Source organism: Vanacampus margaritifer, chromosome 6, assembly GCF_051991255.1.
Source record: "Vanacampus margaritifer isolate UIUO_Vmar chromosome 6, RoL_Vmar_1.0, whole genome shotgun sequence".
Lineage (NCBI taxonomy): Eukaryota > Metazoa > Chordata > Actinopteri > Syngnathiformes > Syngnathidae > Vanacampus > Vanacampus margaritifer.
Window position 1 is genome coordinate 29,859,235 of NC_135437.1, and position 19,385 is coordinate 29,878,619.

Here is a 19,385-nt window from a genome sequence, read left to right on the forward strand (position 1 = left end):
AAAAGAGATGGTTGTATCTTTTCACTGATATTCATCACAAAAAAACATGTCTTAGAAAGAGTGTTTGAAATGTGGTATTTATAATGTCACTTTACATGCTAATCTGTTTAAAGGGATACTTGAGTCATTTGGCCATTTTTAGAAGTAAGAAGTTAATATTTTGTCTACCTCTTACTGCTGAAAATGTCTAAATGACTCAATAACCCTCTAAGAGGACTTATGTATCAAATTAAAAGGATAAAACATATAATAATAATCAACTCAACAAACGCGTGTTGTGACAAATGTAAAGAATAAAAAAAAACGCTTTGAAATCTTATAATTATTTTTTGTATACTAATTAACCACAAACATGCAATAAGACTGGCCTCGTTTATTGAAGGATTTGCCTGTAAAATGTTTGTTTGTTTTACTTTGCCTTTGCTATTTGTAAATAAAAATGTTCACACACAAAAAACACACTGGCGTGTCGCTGACAAGTGATGTCATCGGACGGCGCCTAGGTGCAAGTTCCCGCCAGTGGCCACTACTTGCACAGTTGCGACTCGGAGAAGGATGTTGTTACCGTCGCTTCTGTTTCTGCTTCACGACTAATTTAACACGAGGTAAAGTGTGGTTGTTTCCGCTGTTCATACCACTCGCGGACGTACTACCGTGCTTATCGTTTTTGTCAGAATAAACAACGAGCATTTTCGACACATTCTACAGTTTCATATGCTTCCGTATGAACGTTACAATATGTAAACAAACACTTTTGTGAACACATCGCATATGTACATATTACACACCGAGTCCAATAAACTTGAATGCCCAAGTCACTCCACAATACTGTATTATATCTGAAGATACATTCAAAACATAATTAGATCGAATCAAACAGTTGTTGTCAGTTGTGACTGTGTCACACATTGCATCAATTGAAGAATCTTTTTTCAGCTCCTTCTGCTGTGCCCGCCGTGGCCACCTGGGGGCAGTATAAGACAGACGGATTTACTGTCCACGAAGGCTCAGCAAGATTTGATTTGGGACGCTCCTGGTGAGACGATGACGTTATTTTAAGAGCAGCACTGCAGCAAAGGTAAGCTCCTTACTTGTCCTATGTAACATATTTTATTTGTTTCTATATATTGATTTGACACTTTGCCATCACTAAAATTAATTTTCCAGGTCATGTGATTTACTCAAAATCTGTGTGGAATGATGCAACAAGGGCACACTAGAATCTTTTTAGCTCAACTCCGAAATGTGTTGCGAATATCCGTCCCAAAACAAACCACCTCGGTTGATAACTCGGTTCCTTCTTAATGGAGAAAATACGTTTGGCTAGGTAGCAAAGGTAGCCCACAGTTTGCCAGTCCTGGCGCACGTGTTCACCTGAGTAGTAAGTAGAGGAAGCAGCCCATGACAGAGGTGGGCCTCTTCATCCTCTTGTCCAACTTTTTCTTAATACTGTACCTGCTCAGAAGACCAATCAATAGAAAAAGGCCGCCCTGTGAGCATCAAGTTACTCAGTGTCACCTAAAGCCCTGAGCCCCCATAACTTTTATGAGTCTGCTCTTATTCATACCTTTCCTGTATAGCGTGTATATGAAGTAGCGCTAGTCTTTTGCCTAAGTTGTGTACAATTCCATACAGGTGGTCCGCATAGGATTTGGGGGGAAAACTCTTGACAGGCCAAACTGAGGTCTTGCTTGACCAACTAGAACTTTTCCACATCTCAAATAAATGCAGCAGCATTCATTAATATTTAAAGATTCCTGGTAAATGTTTTTTTAATATTTTTTTATTAAGATGTTCTCAACCACAAAAACTACTTGATCAACTCAGTTTGTAGAGCAACATATTTACAGTTAAATCTCTACAAAAGGCTTCTTATACAGTGAGCCAGTAAAAAAACTCAAAAATATGTCAATATGAAAAACTATGAACAGCGGTTCTAAATCGTGGTGGTGATAAGCATGGCAAAGAACAGGTAAGAACAGTCTATTTTTGAAAATTAAATATATATATATATTTTTTTTTTTTAAAATAGGAAAAACCTGTAAATTCAAATAAAATAAATATCGAAATTCTGTTTCTTTAGATTAAAAAAATATATATATTATTACAATGTAGAATTGCTGTTAGATGTGACAAATGGCAAGTGTATTGGCACTCCAGGAAGTAGAGAGCACGACCTGCGGGACTGCAGCTGAGGCTGGAGATCCGAGAGCTGATGACGAAAGTGATTGAGATGGATTTTTGTGTGAGACTTCTGGTTCCGGTCTGCAGGCTCTTGTGGTAAAAAGGAGTTGGAGGAAGAAAAAACGATTAAGTCCCAATCCCAATCCCATCAATATTAAGCTTTGAAAACAAATGGAGCTATTTTCCTGCAAATAATAATAATAAAATGCCTTCATAAGTAAGTGGAGTAAGCACATTCACTGACACTAGATTTCAAGAATATTAAATTCGGGATTGTAAAACAAGACAGAAAGGGGCAAATGGAGCTTTGCTAATAATGGCAAAACAGTTTATTGATAGATGTAGATTTATTAAATGCAGACCTTTGCTTTTGATTTCTTGTAAGAAAATGGAATTGAACATTTGAAAGTCGTGAGTGTGAGCACGTCGTTGAGATAAAGCCATGCGAAGAGCAGTACTTTATTCAGGATCATAATCAGGTACACTTTTTCATCTCACCACAATGAATCAAAGTTTCTCCTGAATTGTCAACACAATACAAATAGAGCACAAAAATGGAGATCATTTAAAACCACTGTCATTGTAATTACCTTTCATGCATATTAAACATGGAAAATGTATTATAAAAATATATATAAGGCACAGAGTAGAGCTGCCAGAATGAATCAATTAATCGACAACTACTGTAATAATCGACTAATTGTTTGGAGCCATTTTTTTCTTCAACCCCACCTTTTTTTTCTTTTTAAATCACTATACGAATATGAAGTAAGAAATAAACACCAATAATAAACAATAATCAGGGGGAAAATCCTTTTGTAATACAGTGTTATGCAAAATTCCAATGAATCTGATTAATGGATTCTAAAACTATTTGATAGTGACAGCACAGCACAGCGCTAATCAACGGACATTTACAAGTAAACATGTCCGATTATAGCCGTCAGATAGTTTTCATCGGCAGCCCCTTGTCAGGTTGATGGAACATTTTAAATATCAATTTAAATGACAAAATAGGGTAAGTCAAGAGTAAGACACACAACACACGTACACGGATCATTGGAAATTTCTGCTCCATTTTAAATGTAAATTCATAAATGAGATCATATCAAGCTTCATTCATTGCTGCTATTCTCACCAGCACACGCGTGCCTCGCAGCTTCAGCCTTACTTGGGAATCTTTGACCACAAACTGAGCAGGTAAAATGCTTCTCTCCAGTGTGGATTCTCATGTGCTTTGCTAAGTTTCCCCTCTGAGCAAAATTTTGACCACAAACTGAGCAGGCAAAAGGCTTCTCTCCAGTGTGGATTCTCATGTGCTTTGCCAAGGTTCCCCCCTGAGCAAAATTTTGACCACAAACTGAGCAGGCAAAAGGCTTCTCGCCAGTGTGGATTCTCATGTGGCTCGCCAAGTTTCCCCTGTCACCAAATTTTTTACCACAAACTGAGCAGGACAAAGGCTTCTCTCCAGTGTGGATTCTCATGTGGTTTGCTAAGGTTCCCTTCTGAGCAAAATTTTGACCACAAAAGGAGCAAGCAAAAGGCTTCTTCTCGCCAGTGTGGACTCTCACGTGGCTTGCTAAGTGTCCCTTCTGAGCAAAATTTTGACCACAAACTGAGCAGTTAAAAGGTTTCTCTCCAGTGTGGATTCTCCGGTGGTCTTTTAAGTTTCCCCTGTGAGCAAAATTTTGACCACAAACTGAGCAGGCAAAAGGCTTCTCTCCAGTGTGGATTCTCCGGTGGTCTTTTAAGTTTCCCCTGTGAGCAAAATTTTGACCACAAACTGAGCAGGTAAAAGGCTTCTCTCCAGTGTGGATTCTCCTGTGGTTTGCTAAGGTTCCCCTCTGAGCAAAATTTTGACCACAAACTGAGCAGGCAAAAGGCTTCTCGCCAGTGTGGATTCTCATGTGGCTCGCCAAGTTTCCCCTGTCACCAAATTTTTTACCACAAACTGAGCAGGCAAAAGGCTTCTCTCCAGTGTGGATTCTCATGTGGTTTGCTAAGGTTCCCTTCTGAGCAAAATTTTGACCACAAAAGGAGCAAGCAAAAGGCTTCTTCTCGCCAGTGTGGACTCTCACGTGGCTTGCTAAGTGTGCCTTCTGAGCAAAATTTTGACCACAAACTGAGCAGGTAAAAGGCTTCTCTGCAGTGTGGGTTCTCACGTGGCTTGCTAAGTGTCCCTTCTGAGCAAAAGTTTGACCACAGACTGAGCAGGCAAAAGGTTTCTCACCAGTGTGGCCAATCAAATGGGTTCTCAAATGACACTTGTAGCCAAAAGTTTTCCCACACTGAGAACATTTCCAACGTTTGCTGTCAGTGTGACATGTCCCATCACCGTCAAACTGTTCATGGTCACTAGTGTGAGGAGAGTGTGACGCGTCTTCACCGTCTGACATTGGAGGTAACCGATTGTCTGCTTGGTCCTCATCATCTTCTGGTGTTGTTTGTTGTCTTGAGCGGCTGCTTGGAAGCTCCGCCCCTTTGTTCTCTTCATATTGGCATTCATCTTCAGTCTTCAAATGGACAGCAGTCACGGGCAACTCTGTGAAATGCTCCTCCTCTTTTTTTATGTTGGGAGGCTGTGGCTGCTCCTCTTCTTTAACTTGAAGAGGCTGCAAGTCCTCCTCCTCTTTCACACCAGGGAACTCTGGCTCCCTCCGCTCAGGACAACGATATTTTTCACTGACGTCTGCGGGGCACAAGATACACATGGTTTCGTAAAGTCAATTTATTGGGATGTTATGTATTTTATATTTCAGATTATCACATGGGCCAAATCCGTGAAAGAATAACAAATCTGGCGAATGTTACGTATTGTCTCAGTCTTCATTTTGTTCCAGAAATCACTTAGCATAACTTTGTAACCCTGATTGTTCCGGATATAATTAAAAAAAAAAAAGATATACAAACATTGAATATTAGGGATGAAAACAGCAACCACTGTGTGGACTCCAGTAGTCCCGGGAGAGGAGCTACAATACATAATTTACATTTAAAAAAATCTAATAAACAAAATAGCTTTAGTAGCTACTTAAACGGCTTGTATTTACGTGTAATAATCATTTTAAGCAATTACATCATTACAAGAGCTCAAGCCGTTAAAATTACGGCTCTGGGTGATCTAATTAGTCGTTTTAAAATTCTGATGACATAGTATTAAAGCAAGGAGCGACTCCTGTTCCTTTTCAGTGGATTAAAGATTTAGGCTTAGAGTTTTACATCACATCAACAGTGCTCTCCGCTAAAGTCTCCCCGCACCGGAAGGTTGGGTGCACTCGTACGTCGAATGCGGAACTGATTTGTGCGTCTATTCCAGGGCGACTGCGGAAAAACTGTAATTGTACATAACAAAGTGCCCGGATGAAGATTCCTTTCAAAAATAAATACGGACATATTGTTGAAAAGTATGAACTAAACAAGTGACAAACCCGCTCTGTTCAACACAACTCGAGGCTGCTTGCAAACAGCGTCCAGTAGTTGACGTTGTCGCTCGTTCTCCTCTTGTGCTCTACAAAGCTCCTCTTCGTACTTGACTTTCGTTCTTGGCCACATTACGCACACATTTGACGGCCGTATCCTTTTGGCGGCTAGCAAGCTAAGCTAGGCTAACATAAACAGGGCCGAGAGATTTCGACGAGCACTGTCTGATATGATTTAAGCAGACACGAAATGTAGCAATTATGTTTGACTTCAATAAAGAAGTGACGGAGGCACAGTGTCGATGTTTAAGTCCGTTCAGTACGAAATTCGTACTTCTCGGGTCGAATCCCTGAAGCGTGTGCCGACTAATGTAGATGAGTGGTTCATGAACGGCGAGTCGATGCGCGATTGCGCGTGTTGATGACGTACGTGGTGACGTTTGAAGACCCGCGAAGCGGATGTACCACGTGACTGATTCAGGAAATGATTCGCTCGGTTTGAATGTAGTTCGAAATAAAAGCAACAAACAAACGCTATGGATTCCCCTTCACTTTTTGTGTTTTCAGGTCCCTTATTGCGCTACTATTTGGCATTTAATTTGACGACCTTCTTTTTTGCAATGGAACCAGCAAGAAAGAGATTTTCCCCTGTTTGGGAGCACTTTGAGCAGCTCTCACCTCAGAAGGTAATGCACTGCAATTACTATTTAACAGATTCCAATAATGAAAGAAAATAAAATGTGACAACACATAAAATGCACATCTTTCTTTTCGGAATACTTTTAGGTGAAGTGTCTAGTGTGTTCCAAGGTGCTTAGTTATAATAACACCTCAACTATGCTAAGGCACTTTAGAGTCTTGCATGGCAACAAGGAGACCAACTAGGTTGAACCCGGCTCAGGTAGGCCATTTATATTCATAGCCCCACACTACACTGTATGTTTTATAACTCTGACATGTAATTTAATTTAGCTGAGAAGGTTGATTTGGCTGAGCCGTTGGTCGATATGGTAATTGAGGATTCCCAGTCGTTTTCCTTGGTGGACGGCAGTGGATTCAAAAAGCTTAAGCAAGCTTTAGCTCCTTCCTACGTTGTACACGGCAGGTATGTATGTCACAACATGAAGCACTATATTATCGGATGAACCATTTCATTACTTTTCAATTCAATAAATTATACTTTTTTTTTTTAAGACTTTGAAAGCCATGGTGGAAAAAAAGTACAAGGGAACCAAGGATAAAACAAAAGCCACTGTGGCAAAAGCATCTGCATGTAGTTTGACATCAGATATGTGGAGTTCCATCAATACTGATGCCTACTGTGGCATCATTTTGATACCTCAATTCATCAAGCAAGAACCACAAATGTCACGGCAAATGCAACAGTTGAGCTGCAAAAGTATCTTGGAGCACCAAACATCCCCAGAGTTGAAAGTCCCCTTCAGTACTGGGAATCACAGAAATATACGCTTCCATTTTTATACACACTTGCTATCTCATATCTAGGCACCCCTGCTTCATCAGTACCATGTGAAAGAGTTTTTCCAAAAGCAGGTGAAATTCTCTGCAAAAAAAAGAAACCGCCTCAGTCCAACAACTTTGGAAAAAATATTGTTTTTGAATAAAAATGAATAAGCACTTTATTTTACCTCCTTATTTCACATTTTCACTTGTTGCATAAGCACAAACTTAGACAAAGTAACACAGAACAATTCATGTTAAAACACTCTTCAAATATATATTTCTTTGTATTCAGAGCATGATTTACACCCCACCATTTGATTGCATGCACCAAGCATGTTATACATTTTTCTGTCCACATGATGGCGTAGTCGAGGAAATGAATCATCTTGAAGCCCCGACGTGTGTGTGAAGGATTGCCTGCAGGGCTTGGCTGCTTTATGGGGCTTCATTTTGCCATCACTAAATTGCCTTTCATCAATGGCGTGAACACTTAAATACAGAAGAAAGTTGCGATTGAATTCTATTAAAATAACTTGTTTTTCACATGTTAAGAAGAATTTGTGCCTTTGCATAGTGTTATCGTACCTGTGGCTCTGTCTTCCCACAGCATGTGTGTGAATATTTGTTATTTGAAGGAAAACACTCCCAGTGTCGATGCTAACTTCCTGTTAGCATTTGAGTGGGATCCTCCCTTCTCTTTTAGCATTAGCGTTAGGCTAGCGATGTTTTAAAACGAAGCATGTTTTGTATTTAAATATAAAGTGGATGTCATTCTTATTGTCGTGTGTTTAGTTTTACAGCTAACTCCAACATTAAACAGCTTAGAGGACGCGCGGGGACAACAGAATAACCAGAATAGCATACGCTACACACTTGCTAACTGGTAATGCTACCCCAGCAAAATGGTGCATTCAAGGTACTTTCACAGCGTCGGTTTTCTTCAATTAAAACGTTTCAAGGGGAAAATAATCGTCCATTTAATGCTTAAAGGGCAATAATCGCCCAATTATAATCGGCGGCCGATTAATCGGTCGGGCCCGAGTAGCAAGAAAAAATATACAGTATACAATAGAAAAGTATGCAACAGTGCGACCCTGTTAAGAAGCTGACAAATCTACAACTACCCAACTTGAGTTGTCCTTTGTGGCCACCAGAGGGCAGCAAAGCATGCTCAAACTTGTCCTCCAAGCTTTCCATCTGTCATCCCTCCAATTTCCAACATTTTCATCAATTAGTCATGCTTTTGTTTTGTTTTTTACATTGTAACTTCTAATTTACAAGTTTCAAATCATTTCAAGCATTCAGAAGAATCCAGCTTGCCGGGCAAGCTGTCATCATCTTCATCATCATCATCTCTTCGCTTAGGAAAAAAAAAGTGCAAATTTTTATTTTATTTTTATTTTTATTCAGCTCCTAGGCAAGATGACATTTTGTAGACACGTCAATCATCGGAACCCCAACAAAAGTGTCAAGAAGCCTCGCCTGAGAAGCCAGTCTGGCGTTTTGCTTTCGACCGGCAACTTCAGGCTCATTTGGGTCCAAAAGTCCTTCCAAGCCAAACTTGACCTTCACATTTGTTTCTCCCGGTTGCTGCAGTGCAGTCCGGAATGTGGCATGAAATGTGATGAGTGATCGAGCGAGCGTCCATCCGAGGCAATCCGAAGGATTTTCTGCCGAATGCGTGTCGCTGACAAATGTGCAATCAAAATCTGAATGCGACGTGGATGAAAAGCGGCACGAAACACATTCCAAAGCCGATAAGACTTGACAAACATGACTTCTTAACGCTGCCGCATGTTCGACATCTTTTCTAATCCACGTCCGCAAACTGCCCATTTCAACGACGTTCTCGGAAGAACAAGCGCTCATCAGAAAAGGAAAAAAAAAAAAAACGTGGATGAGATCAAGCAGACTTGATGTGCACGAACATCATCTCAATCCTCCTTCGACATGATTCTTCTTGTTAGCGTGCGTGTGCGTGCGTGCGCTAACAAAGACTATTAATGGCGATGTCTTGATGAAGAGCTACAATTTAGATCGTTTTTTTTATTAAGTGGCCCATCAATTAGAAAAGTTTTTAATTTCTGAAAAAAGTTTTGGTAAAAAAGAAAAAGATGAATTCTAGAACAAAAAATATTTTGGTTCATTTCTGAGAAAATGGTGTAACAATGTATATTTTCAAAACAGTTTAGAAAAGCATATTAAAATGTCATATTTTTGTAAATAGTGGTTGATCTCTGAAAAAGATGCGTAATTCTGAAAAAGTTGTATTTTTGCCCTCCAAAATGTCATTGTAGTACATTTTTACCCAAAAAGTTGTCTAATTTCTGATTGGTGTGATATTTTTCTTCTGCCGTTGTTGAATGACGTCACTCGATTCCTTCAAATTGTTTTGCTGTCTGAAAAGAGGAAATAAGCAACATTTGCAATTCAATCATGTCCGACATGTTTTTGTCCCGCGTGGCGACAACATGTTTGTCATCTCCTCAAGATGCTCGTCTACATGCTAATCATGCGGGGATTAATCATGTTGGCGGAGGCGGAGGCGGTGGGGGGCAAAAAAGGACATCGGCTAGATTAGATGGGCCATAAAGACGGTAGTCCCGCCCACTTGCCCACTTGCCCACTTGCCCGCTAATCCCGCCAACCTGCTTGTGCTCGTTGCTGCCGTTGTGCTTTTCACATGAGTTGAGTGGAAAATTAGCATCAAGCTAAACTTCAGTCAAGTTGATCGGCAACAATTTGACTCCCAATTCCATTTCATCTCCAAAATAAACATTGGAATGGCTCACGCAAACTGTTTTGGTTTTTTACCGAGTGAAGCATTTTCACAGGATTATGTGTTTGTTTTCAAAGGTCCACATGAAAGCTAAATGCTAACTTGCGTGTTATTTTAGAAAAGAAAAGCCAACATGCGAAGTGGATGCCATTAAGGCATCTTTTTTTTCAAGTCATGATTATGTAATAATAATAATAATATTAATATAGTAATGTTTCAACATAAATTATATTTACAAAAAAAAAAACTTTAAAAAAAATCCATAAAAGTTGCATATTTTCTAGAAACATTTCTTTCTCTCAGGATGTTATATTTTTCTGTAGAGTCATTTATATTTCAATTGTTTTACTCGATTTTATGTCTCATGTTATCAATGTTTTATGTTCACTGTACAGCACGTTGTATTGAACTGCTGTGGGTTTTAAAGTACTTCATAAATAAGGTTAACAGTTCTGTCATGTATATCTTTAAAAGTGCTACTTTCAAACTTATTATAAAAAAATTAAATTAAAAAAGAACCTTGGTACAGCCACAAAAAAGTCATTCATATATTCCTTATATATATTTATCAGAAAGTCTTTTTTTTTGGTAAAATTAAGACATTCATAAAAAAATAAAAACAAAATTCATATATTTCCAATAAAAATCTGATAAAAATCATTATAAAAGTTATATTTTTGAAAAAGTCTATCTGTAAAGAGACATTTAGGGATAAAGTTGTATGTTTAGCGTGAGTGTTGGTCATTTTGACTGATTTCATTTTGTCATCACGTCGTGTTCTTGTTCCGATAATCCCTGATGTCCATTTTTTGTACCACATGCTGCTGCCTTGATTTTTTTTTTTCATCTCGTTGAGTCGTGTCAGAGATTACCAGTCAATATTCATGTCTTTTTTTTTTTGCCCCTTCTGTGTTTGTGAAGGATTAGCAGCTAAAAGCAGTGAGATGACGCCAGTGTTTTTTTTTTTTTTTTTCAAAACCAGGCTTTCTCAAATTTGGTTCCCTTGGAAAAACTCTTGCCTCCCCCCCTTGGGACCCTGCAAAGTCACTCTCATAACGTTACATGCATTTTCCGCTTTGAAATGCAAAATATTCATCCGGACTAACATAACTTGTTTCTCAAAAATAGGCAATGTTTTCATTTTCGTTTTTCCAGTCGACAACTTGTGTTTTCTCACCTTGGTCTTCTCGTTTTCACATCTTTCCATTTTCTCACCTTTGCATGTTCTCCAGCGGCGCCGCTTTGCCACCTGCAACATGGCGTCAACATGGACATCAAATTCATCAGTCAAAACTTCTGTTTGTTCCAAAAGTGACCTCCAGGGAAGAAAAAAAAAGTCTCAAATTGTAGACAAAATACAAGGTTTTTCTTTATTTTGAAATAAAAACATCAAATTAATGGCTGACCATATGTTCTCAAAGTTATATTAACACAATAAAGGGCCAAGCTGTGCCTTTTTAGTCTAAATTATTATTATTATATTGAAAGATCTAAAAGATATTCTCCAAAAAGTTTTTCCCCTCTTAGAGAGAACAGAATTTTTTCCCATCCACAAATTTGAATTGTATTTATCAATTCATTTTCCGAAGCACTGATTCCTCACGAGGGTCGCGGGTGTGCTGGAGCCGAACCCACCTTGAACTGGTTACCAGCCAATCACAAAGAAGTTGAATTCATTAACGCAATCTTTTTTTTATTTTTTTTATTAGAAATGCACAAATTCAAAATACAATTGTGCTTTGTGTCATTTCACGTTTTTTTAGTGTTTGTCAAGAATCTGCTAAATACAAGCAGAAAACACAATTTCCAGAAGCTCAGACAAAGATACAAATTCAAATAACAAATATTCAAATGAGTTTACACATGAAGATTAAACAAGCCGTCATTGGACCAACCGGCAAATGCACACATTTTATTAACAGCAAATTTCAAACATCGTGCGCGTAGGAAGAAGAAAAGTTTCAAAATAAAAGCAGCTAATGAGCGCTAACGATCCAAATACATTCCAAGTCCAATTAATAAGAAGATAAAAGAGAAATCGGACAGATCACATCACAAAAGCTTCTCCAGCAAAAGCTTTGGTCATTTTTGCATATTTCAGAGGGTGCTGCTTTGTTTTGTCAACGCAAATGACATTTTGTTTCAAAACGTGGATATTTTTCCCCAAAATGAAGTCAAAAAGTCACTTTTGTCAAAGATGCCCACGTAACATTCATCACAATAAGCACGTTGATAAGACGATCAACGTTGGCTTGAGCCGACCGCGTTTGGGCAAAGTCCAGACTGGCACTTGGACTTGACCACAAAATGGCCGACTTCAACCAAAATGGTCGACTTCCTGTTTCCCTTCAGCCCTCACACGTCCACGTCATTTCACGTGAGATTCGTATTCCCAGAGTGAGTGAAAATTGTCCGCTTCCAAGCAAAATGGCCGACTTGGGGTCCCTCAGACTTCTTGCTGACTCGTCCAGCCCATTTCCTGTCAATCATTCGGGGGGGGGGTTCCCAACTTTCTCGGGGGCAGGCAGGCCGCAGTGCTAGATGGCTGCCCCAAGTCAAAATGGCCGACTTGCGTCCTCCCTATCGCTGGATGGAGTTTGTTTGTTTTTTTTTGACCGAGTGATTGCGCAATGTACGTTCGCAGATTGACCGATTGATCGGTCAGAAGGAGAGCGCGAAAGAGCAAAACGCGCCCGAAGGAGAAGCGGATGACATCATCATGAGGATTCGAGCAGGTCGCTGCTGACCACCATGTTGAGGCCTTCGTCCTTGAGGCGCTTCAAGGCGGGCACGTACATCTCCTTGCTCATGGGCAGCACGATGCCCTTGGAAACAATCTCACCTGAAAAGAACACAACATTATAAACACAAAAAATACGATTAGTTATTATTTTGTAAAAGGTGCAAATGTATCAATTTAAGCAACTCCAATTTAATATGAATCCTCTTTTTATGAATATGTAATCATTGAAATTGAAATTTGAGGAATTGCACAACGGCAACTAAGGCTGTTGAAAAAGATCAATTTGCGGATGTGTTGTGAGCGCGGCGGGACCGACCGTCGAGGAGCATGCGCGCGGCGATGGCGCTCGGGTATCCGACGGTCTTGGCCATGGCGGAGAATCGTCCGTCCTCGCCGTACACCACCAGACTGACGCGTTTGCTCTCCAGCTCGCCCGTCGGGTGGCGAAGGCCGAAGTCGCTGCGCAGCACGATCATGTCGCGCTCGCCCGCGCCTGCACGCACGCACGCACGCACGCACCAACATCTCAACTTGTGCTTTCATTTTCATGTCACACAAAAAAAACGCGCCAAGCAAGGACATCCGTTGAGGACGACAACGACAAGCTGAACTAGAACCGAACCTGTTCTAAAGCACATTTCAACTAAAAGTGAACTAAATCTTGGACAAATTAAAATGAGGACTGAACTAGAAACGGAATGAAATCCAAATTTGAACTCAACCAGAACCAAACAAAAAGTGGACTTCACAATTGAACTCAATCTGAACTAGGCTTGAACGAGGATATGATAAAACTACGATAGGACTGGGAACAAACTCAAAGCCAGGATTGGGCTGGACTTAACCAAAAGTGAACTCAGCCTGGACTACAACCAAATCGATTGAGATCGATTTGAACTTGAACTGAATTAGAAGCAAACTAAAAGTGAACTTCACTCAATTGAACTTTGGGAAGCTAAAACTACTAGACTAGACTTAATAACTGAACTAAATTGATACAAAAATTCAACTTTACTGAACTGACTACAGTTGAAGTAGGAAAAAAATGAGACCGTAGACGTAACCAAAACGGAACTAATCCAAACGAGAGCCGTACTGGATTTGAACATGAACTGAACTAGAACCAAACTAAAAGTCAACTTCAATGGAACTAAATCCAATGAAAACTAGGATTGGGCTAAACCTAAAAAAAAGTGAGCTAAACCCGGACTACACCAGGATGAAGTCAACTTGCTGTGAACGACAACTAAACTAAAGTAGGACAGAACGAGTGTCGGACTGGAAACAAAATGCAACTCAAGTTTAAGGGAATGAGAAATCCATCAGAAGTCCGATTGAACCCCAACAGAACTCGGACCCAAGTAAGATTGCGAGCGTAAAATGAAGCCGGCGCAGAAGAGTGCGGCGTTGTTTTGGGAGCGGTCGCTACCGTAGGAGAGTTTGGCTTCCAGATGTTTGCTGAGCGCCGTCAGGACGCTGTCGGCGTGAGGAACCGCGTCGTCGCTCAGCAGGCCGAACCTGAACACATCGGACAGGTTGGGAATTCTCATGCCCGACAACGATCCCGACAATCGCTTACCATCGGAGCGCGTCCATGCTGCGGTCGTCGCGGTCGACGCGCTCGTAAACGGCGGCCTCGAACGCCTCGCCGGAGGTGGCGGCGGGCAACGCCATCGCGTGAGTCAGGAGAGTTCTCTGAGGGTGCACGCGTCAAGCATCAGGGTCATCGGCAGGGCGGGCGGGAGGTCACCGAGGTCACGCTCCTTCTTACCCATGTGACGGGAGAGGACGCGTTGTCCAGCAGGGGACAAGGTTCCCGCTCGATCAGACCCAGTTTGGCAAAACCACGCATGGCCCTGGAGAAACCCTGCGCCCAAAAAACAAAACAGCGACTAAACCAGACCAGACGTGTCTGAATTGTGTCTGGACTGGGATCGATTGAGGACCAAGCGATAAATGAGCACGTGACCAATAACAAATGAAAGGGAAACTGAATTACAATCAAACGGATTCTCAAACTGCTACCAAACCGGGACGAAACCGGGTCACGGCCCAACAGATTTAGCGTCAGAACTCAAGTGGAAGGGCGTCATGTGGCGTAGGCCGGCGTCGAAGCACTAACCTTGTAGCGCAGCGTTCCTCGGAGCAGCGTGTGCACGTTCTGGATGTCGTAGAGTTTCGCGTACTTGGTGCTGTCGCGGTTGGGATAACCTTCAAAGTTGAAGCCGGGAAAGAAATCCATGGGCGCCACCGCGTCCATCAGGCCGCCGCCTCCGGGAATATTTACCAGCTGGCCGACAAATAACAACGACGACGACATTTGTCACTCCCCAGCCAAAAGCCTATTAATAATTTGGTCGTTTGAAAATATGCTGAAGGTACGCAACATCTGCAAAGAAGAAGCGAACCGACAGCCAGACAGACATTAATCGGCTGATTAAATGAAAACAAATATCCTGAATAAAATAAGGCGTCTTGTCTGTTTGGCAATACTTGGTCCTTTAGAATTTAACTTGACAACAAAGTGAATTTGTCACCATTTAAAAAAAAAAAAAAAAAGTGTTTTTGGAGTGTTATTAATCATTTTATGTTCCAAAAAATGTTGGTGAAAACGATTGAGAATGTTTAAAAATTGGCTGATTTGCAAAAGACAAATCCAGGCTGGCCGATGAATCGGTTCAGTCCCAGTAAGAAGTTCACATGTTTGGGTAGTTACATGCTTAGCTTGTTAGACGCTAACTCGCCAAATAGCTACGTAGCGCTGTTGACTAGAAATCGGGATAGACCGATATGGGTTTTTTACAAGGCCGATTATTAGCAGTCAAGGAGACCCACAACTGATTTCGGAAGCCGGTATTCATTTTCAGTAAAAGACAACAGTATTGTCAACATTAAAAAAAAAAAAATATATATATATATATATCTTTCTTTTGTTCTTAAACACAGCTTTGTTTAAAAATTCTAACAAAACTTGCAGGAAGCTTCCAGAGCACTTGTTACGCTAAGCTAGTAAAAAATTGTTCCCTAAAGTTTTCTACTGGAGAAAAAGTATTCCAAAATGTCAACACCATTTCGTCAAAGTGTAGGGAGTGTGTCAGCATATATATATGTATATATATATATATATATATATATATATATATATACACAGTATATATATATATATATATATATATATATATATATATTTTTTTTTTTATAAAGTAGAAAATTGAAATAAATCCATAGATGAAAAGTGAGCGACAAATTTATTTATAGCTCATTTGGGGTTTTTGTCAGGGTTGGTTCCTAAAAGATCCGTAAAAGTTGTGTAAAAATGTTTGAAATGGTTTCGTGGAAAGTAAAAATTGTCTGCGAACATCTGACAAAACCTGCTGCAAACCTTCAATTTCGATACGTTCGCAAGCGTTCGCCACTCGGCGACCTGCCACTTCTATCGGCCTTCAGATTCGTAAACGGGCCCACGCTGAGATTTGTCAAAATGCCAAATCAGAAAACAATGTTTGTGTGGATTTTCTCATCCAGGATTTGGTGCGTGCTGACCTGGTTGTGACGGCGGAAGGTGGCGGGGCTGACGGACGCCAGCAGAACGCCGGAAGGACTCCAGCTGAACTTGTAGCGCAGAGGATTGTCGGAACACTCGGGAGCCGGAAGTCCGCCGCAGTACGACACGTACGATTCCACCTGCGTCTCACGCACAACACGCGCACTGTTGGGAGTGTGTGCGCGTGCACGTGTGCGTGCGTGCGTGTACTCACGGTGCATCCGTCGGCTTTGGCCTGATCAATACACTCCATGGCCAGCATGTGATCAATGCCAGGATCCAATCCCATCTCGTTGACCAGAGTCACACCCGCCTCCTCCGCCCTGACACACGCACACGGCTTGAAGTGTGTGCATAGTGTTGTTTGTGTGTGTGTGTGTGTGCGTGTGGATGTTACCTGGCGTGCAGGTCGCTCATGGCCGGGCTAAGGTAGCTGGCGTTCACCATGTGGACTTTCTTGTCGATACAGTGTTTTGCCACCAGGGGGTGGAGGGCATTTGGCAGAAGGCTGCCAACAAACAAACATGCTAGCTTACAACTCAAGTAGTTCATGCCATGTAGCAACACGCTAAGTCATTACATGTTAGGTAGCTACATGCTAAATAGTTTCAAGCCAAGCAAATTGATACTAAGTCATTAAATGTTGTAGCTACATGCTATAAAGTGACATCATAAATATCTAGAGTCTAGCTAGTTACATGCTAGGTGTCTAAATGCTAAGTAGCTTTATGTTTGGTAGTCACACGCTAAGTCATTACATGTTAGGTAGCTACATGCTAAATAGTTTCAAGCCAAGCAAATTGATACTAAGTCATTAAATGTTGTAGCTACATGCTATAAAGTGACATCATAAATATCTAGAGTCTAGCTAGTTACATGCTAGGTGTCTGAATGCTAAGTAGCTTTATGTTTGGTAGTTACACACTAAGTCATTACATGTTAGGTAGCTACATGCTAAATAGCTTCATGCCAAGCCGTTATATGTTAACGAATGAAATGTTTGCTCGCTACATGCTAAGAAGTTAACGGAGTGTAGCTGGTGAAGACATTTAACATTTTCAATTTGATGTTTTACTGTTTTTGAGTTTACTTGTAGGCATATCAATGTGATATAATCATGAGTGTGTAATAGAATACAGTGGAATAATGATTTTGTGAACTTTATTTTATCCTCTCACCCTCAAAGCTATTGAAGATAGGAATGTGCATGATGTTATCAGAGCCTTTTGTCATTGGAGTCTAAAAGTCTGGGGTTCGGTCCTAATTGCATTTGTTCCCCCAGTCAAGAAGGGGAACTGTATGTAAATGTCTGTTTACGAATAAGATTACACCTTTGTTCAATCTAGGAGATGACATGTCTGCCCTTTGTTCAATCAAGAGCCGGGAGGAGGAACCTTTTATCTTTTGAGTATAAATGAGTCGATGTTCTGTAAATTGTCACACACTTCACGTTGCATTCAGATGTGCGTGTCCTGACTGTGTCTTTAGAAGCTTCGAAATAAATTCTTGCAAGAAAACTTCTTCATCAGATCCCGAATACAATTATTTGGACGAGCAAAGATTCCACTTAATATAGTAGGTAATGATTCCTTCACTGGCAAGGTGTTGTCACCTGACGACGAGGTCGTGGTCTTGTATGAGCGAGACGAGACGCGCCTCCTGGCTGCTGACGTCCAGCATGACGGGGATGGTGTTGGGGTATTTGGCCGCCAGATCCTGCGCCTGCTTCATGCACACCGACGCTAAACAAAACAAGACAAACTTGTCCTTGTTTTCATAGTTCAAGGTTTTAATTTTAGTTTATCGTTCACAGAGCGGACAGAAAAGGCCCAAAGTATTGTTGCATGCTCGGTTTTTTGTGTGTGTAAAAGTCCCATTTTAGAATGACCGTAGCATCTGTGCTATTTTGCGCTAGCCTGTCTATGACGTAACACATTATACATTAGCATTGAGCTAGCAGACTTTTGTGAGACAAAATGATACCATTTGATTGAACTTTTTGGCGTTTCAATATAAAATGTGTAGTGTAAGCCTCTTTTTTTTAAATTCATATTTAACAGTAAACCTCAAGTGGAAGTTACAGAAAGCTTGGTGATAGTCTTCCATTTCCTGACAGCGAGAGTGAGGCTGTTAATGCAAATAAAATAAAATAAAAAAGTCTTGAATATATTTAAGTTATAGCAAAGAGAAAAATTGGCAGGAAGTGGTTGATATTTTTAAGTGTATCAGTCATTATCTTTGTCTTATGTTGTAATGTCTTAATGTGTGAAAAAAAACACTTTTTTTTTTTTAAATATTTTTTTTTACTGATTTAAAAAGTGCAAATACGTCCGACTGTTTCAATAAGTTGAAGTTGTTTTTTTTCTTAAATGTGTGAGGGGAAATACTTTTTTTTTTATGTGGTTTCTCTACTCTAAATGTGTATTGATTTAACATTTATTGAAGCAGGTAAACGTGTTTCTCATTTCCAAACATGAGCTGCATACAGCAGATTTTCCTGTAAAGCGACCGTGTGAGTCTGGACTGGCGTTCCCCCCCCCCACAGCGTTTCGCTTCTACGGACATTTGCAGAAAAGTGACTCGAGTGATGTGACAACGCGAGTTGAGTTGAACGCTCACCGACGGTGAGCTGCGTCTTGTCGCAGCGGGTCAAGTACTCCACGACGGGTCCGGAGACGTATCCGGACCCGAGCAGCAGAACTCGCTTCATGCCGCCTCTCTGTAGGATCTGGGATTTCTCCCTGGCGGAGGTCACACCACACAAAGCCAATCAGAAAGAAGACCGCACACGAGCCGGTCGTCCTAAAACGTACGTTCTCTCACAGTCATGCCAGCGACCATTCGTACAACAATTTATTCTAGCGATGATTCAAACATGGAGTCGGTCAGACTCTAAATTGAAACCGATTCAATATGCAAATCAACATACGATTGCTCTTTAAAATGGACTATCGTTACATTTTCAGGGCGGATAGCGATGCCAACCGGTTATTAGTCGTCAAGGCCGATAACTGATCATTGGAGGTGATATTGGTTTGTAGCAACAACAACAAAAACGACATATATTTGGTAAAAATGTTGTATTAACTCTTTGACTGCCAAAAACGTTAAATAACGTTTAGTAAAATCCTATGGAGGAGTGCCAAAGACGTTAAAAGACGTTTGTTTCAAAACAGAGGTGAAACTAACCATTTTCTATTGTTGATTACTGAAAAACGGAATAAGGTAGAAACAAACTTTTTTTTCTGATGA

The 19,385-nt window shown here is 40.7% G+C and overlaps 2 protein-coding genes and 1 long non-coding RNA gene across 5 annotated transcripts in view; 1 reads left to right on the top strand and 2 right to left on the bottom strand.

The window, feature by feature from the left end:
* Positions 1-494: 494 nt before the first annotated feature.
* On the top strand, positions 495-7,181 carry LOC144053864 (uncharacterized). The gene is made up of 6 exons (XR_013294537.1): positions 495-605; positions 937-1,078; positions 6,171-6,289; positions 6,390-6,504; positions 6,576-6,708; positions 6,798-7,181. It is a non-coding gene; the product is annotated as an uncharacterized LOC144053864 (long non-coding RNA).
* On the bottom strand, positions 2,614-6,030 carry LOC144053854 (uncharacterized). Its single transcript, XM_077568707.1, has 2 exons — positions 5,613-6,030; positions 2,614-4,873 (listed from the first exon to the last, which is right to left on the bottom strand). The coding sequence occupies exons 1-2, from the start codon at positions 5,734-5,736 to the stop codon at positions 3,300-3,302; spliced, it is 1,698 nt and encodes a 565-aa protein (XP_077424833.1). The 5' UTR covers positions 5,737-6,030; the 3' UTR covers positions 2,614-3,299.
* A 4,547-nt stretch (positions 7,182-11,728) lies between the features above and the next one.
* Positions 11,729-19,385, bottom strand: part of aass (aminoadipate-semialdehyde synthase) — a 20,538-nt gene continuing 12,881 nt past the window's right edge. For all 3 annotated transcript variants that reach the window (XM_077568703.1, XM_077568704.1, XM_077568706.1), the window contains exons 14-24: positions 18,753-18,874; positions 17,746-17,875; positions 16,531-16,641; positions 16,348-16,456; positions 16,133-16,273; positions 14,712-14,879; positions 14,361-14,456; positions 14,169-14,284; positions 14,019-14,107; positions 12,906-13,082; positions 11,729-12,688 (exon numbers count right to left, since the gene is read on the bottom strand). In XM_077568703.1, coding sequence (XP_077424829.1) covers positions 12,564-12,688; positions 12,906-13,082; positions 14,019-14,107; positions 14,169-14,284; positions 14,361-14,456; positions 14,712-14,879; positions 16,133-16,273; positions 16,348-16,456; positions 16,531-16,641; positions 17,746-17,875; positions 18,753-18,874 — 1,384 coding nt within the window. In that variant the 3' untranslated portion in view covers positions 11,729-12,563. The remainder of the gene's footprint in view (positions 12,689-12,905; positions 13,083-14,018; positions 14,108-14,168; positions 14,285-14,360; positions 14,457-14,711; positions 14,880-16,132; positions 16,274-16,347; positions 16,457-16,530; positions 16,642-17,745; positions 17,876-18,752; positions 18,875-19,385) is intronic.

Excerpts from the sequence above, each read along its gene's own strand:
- LOC144053854 (XM_077568707.1), bottom strand. The coding sequence starts at position 5,736 with ATGTGGCCAAGAACGAAAGTCAAGTACGAAGAGGAGCTTTGTAGAGCA. Across the intron at positions 4,874-5,612 it reads AGTTGTGTTGAACAGAGCGG|ACGTCAGTGAAAAATATCGT; the intron begins GTTTGTCACTTG and ends TGTGCCCCGCAG.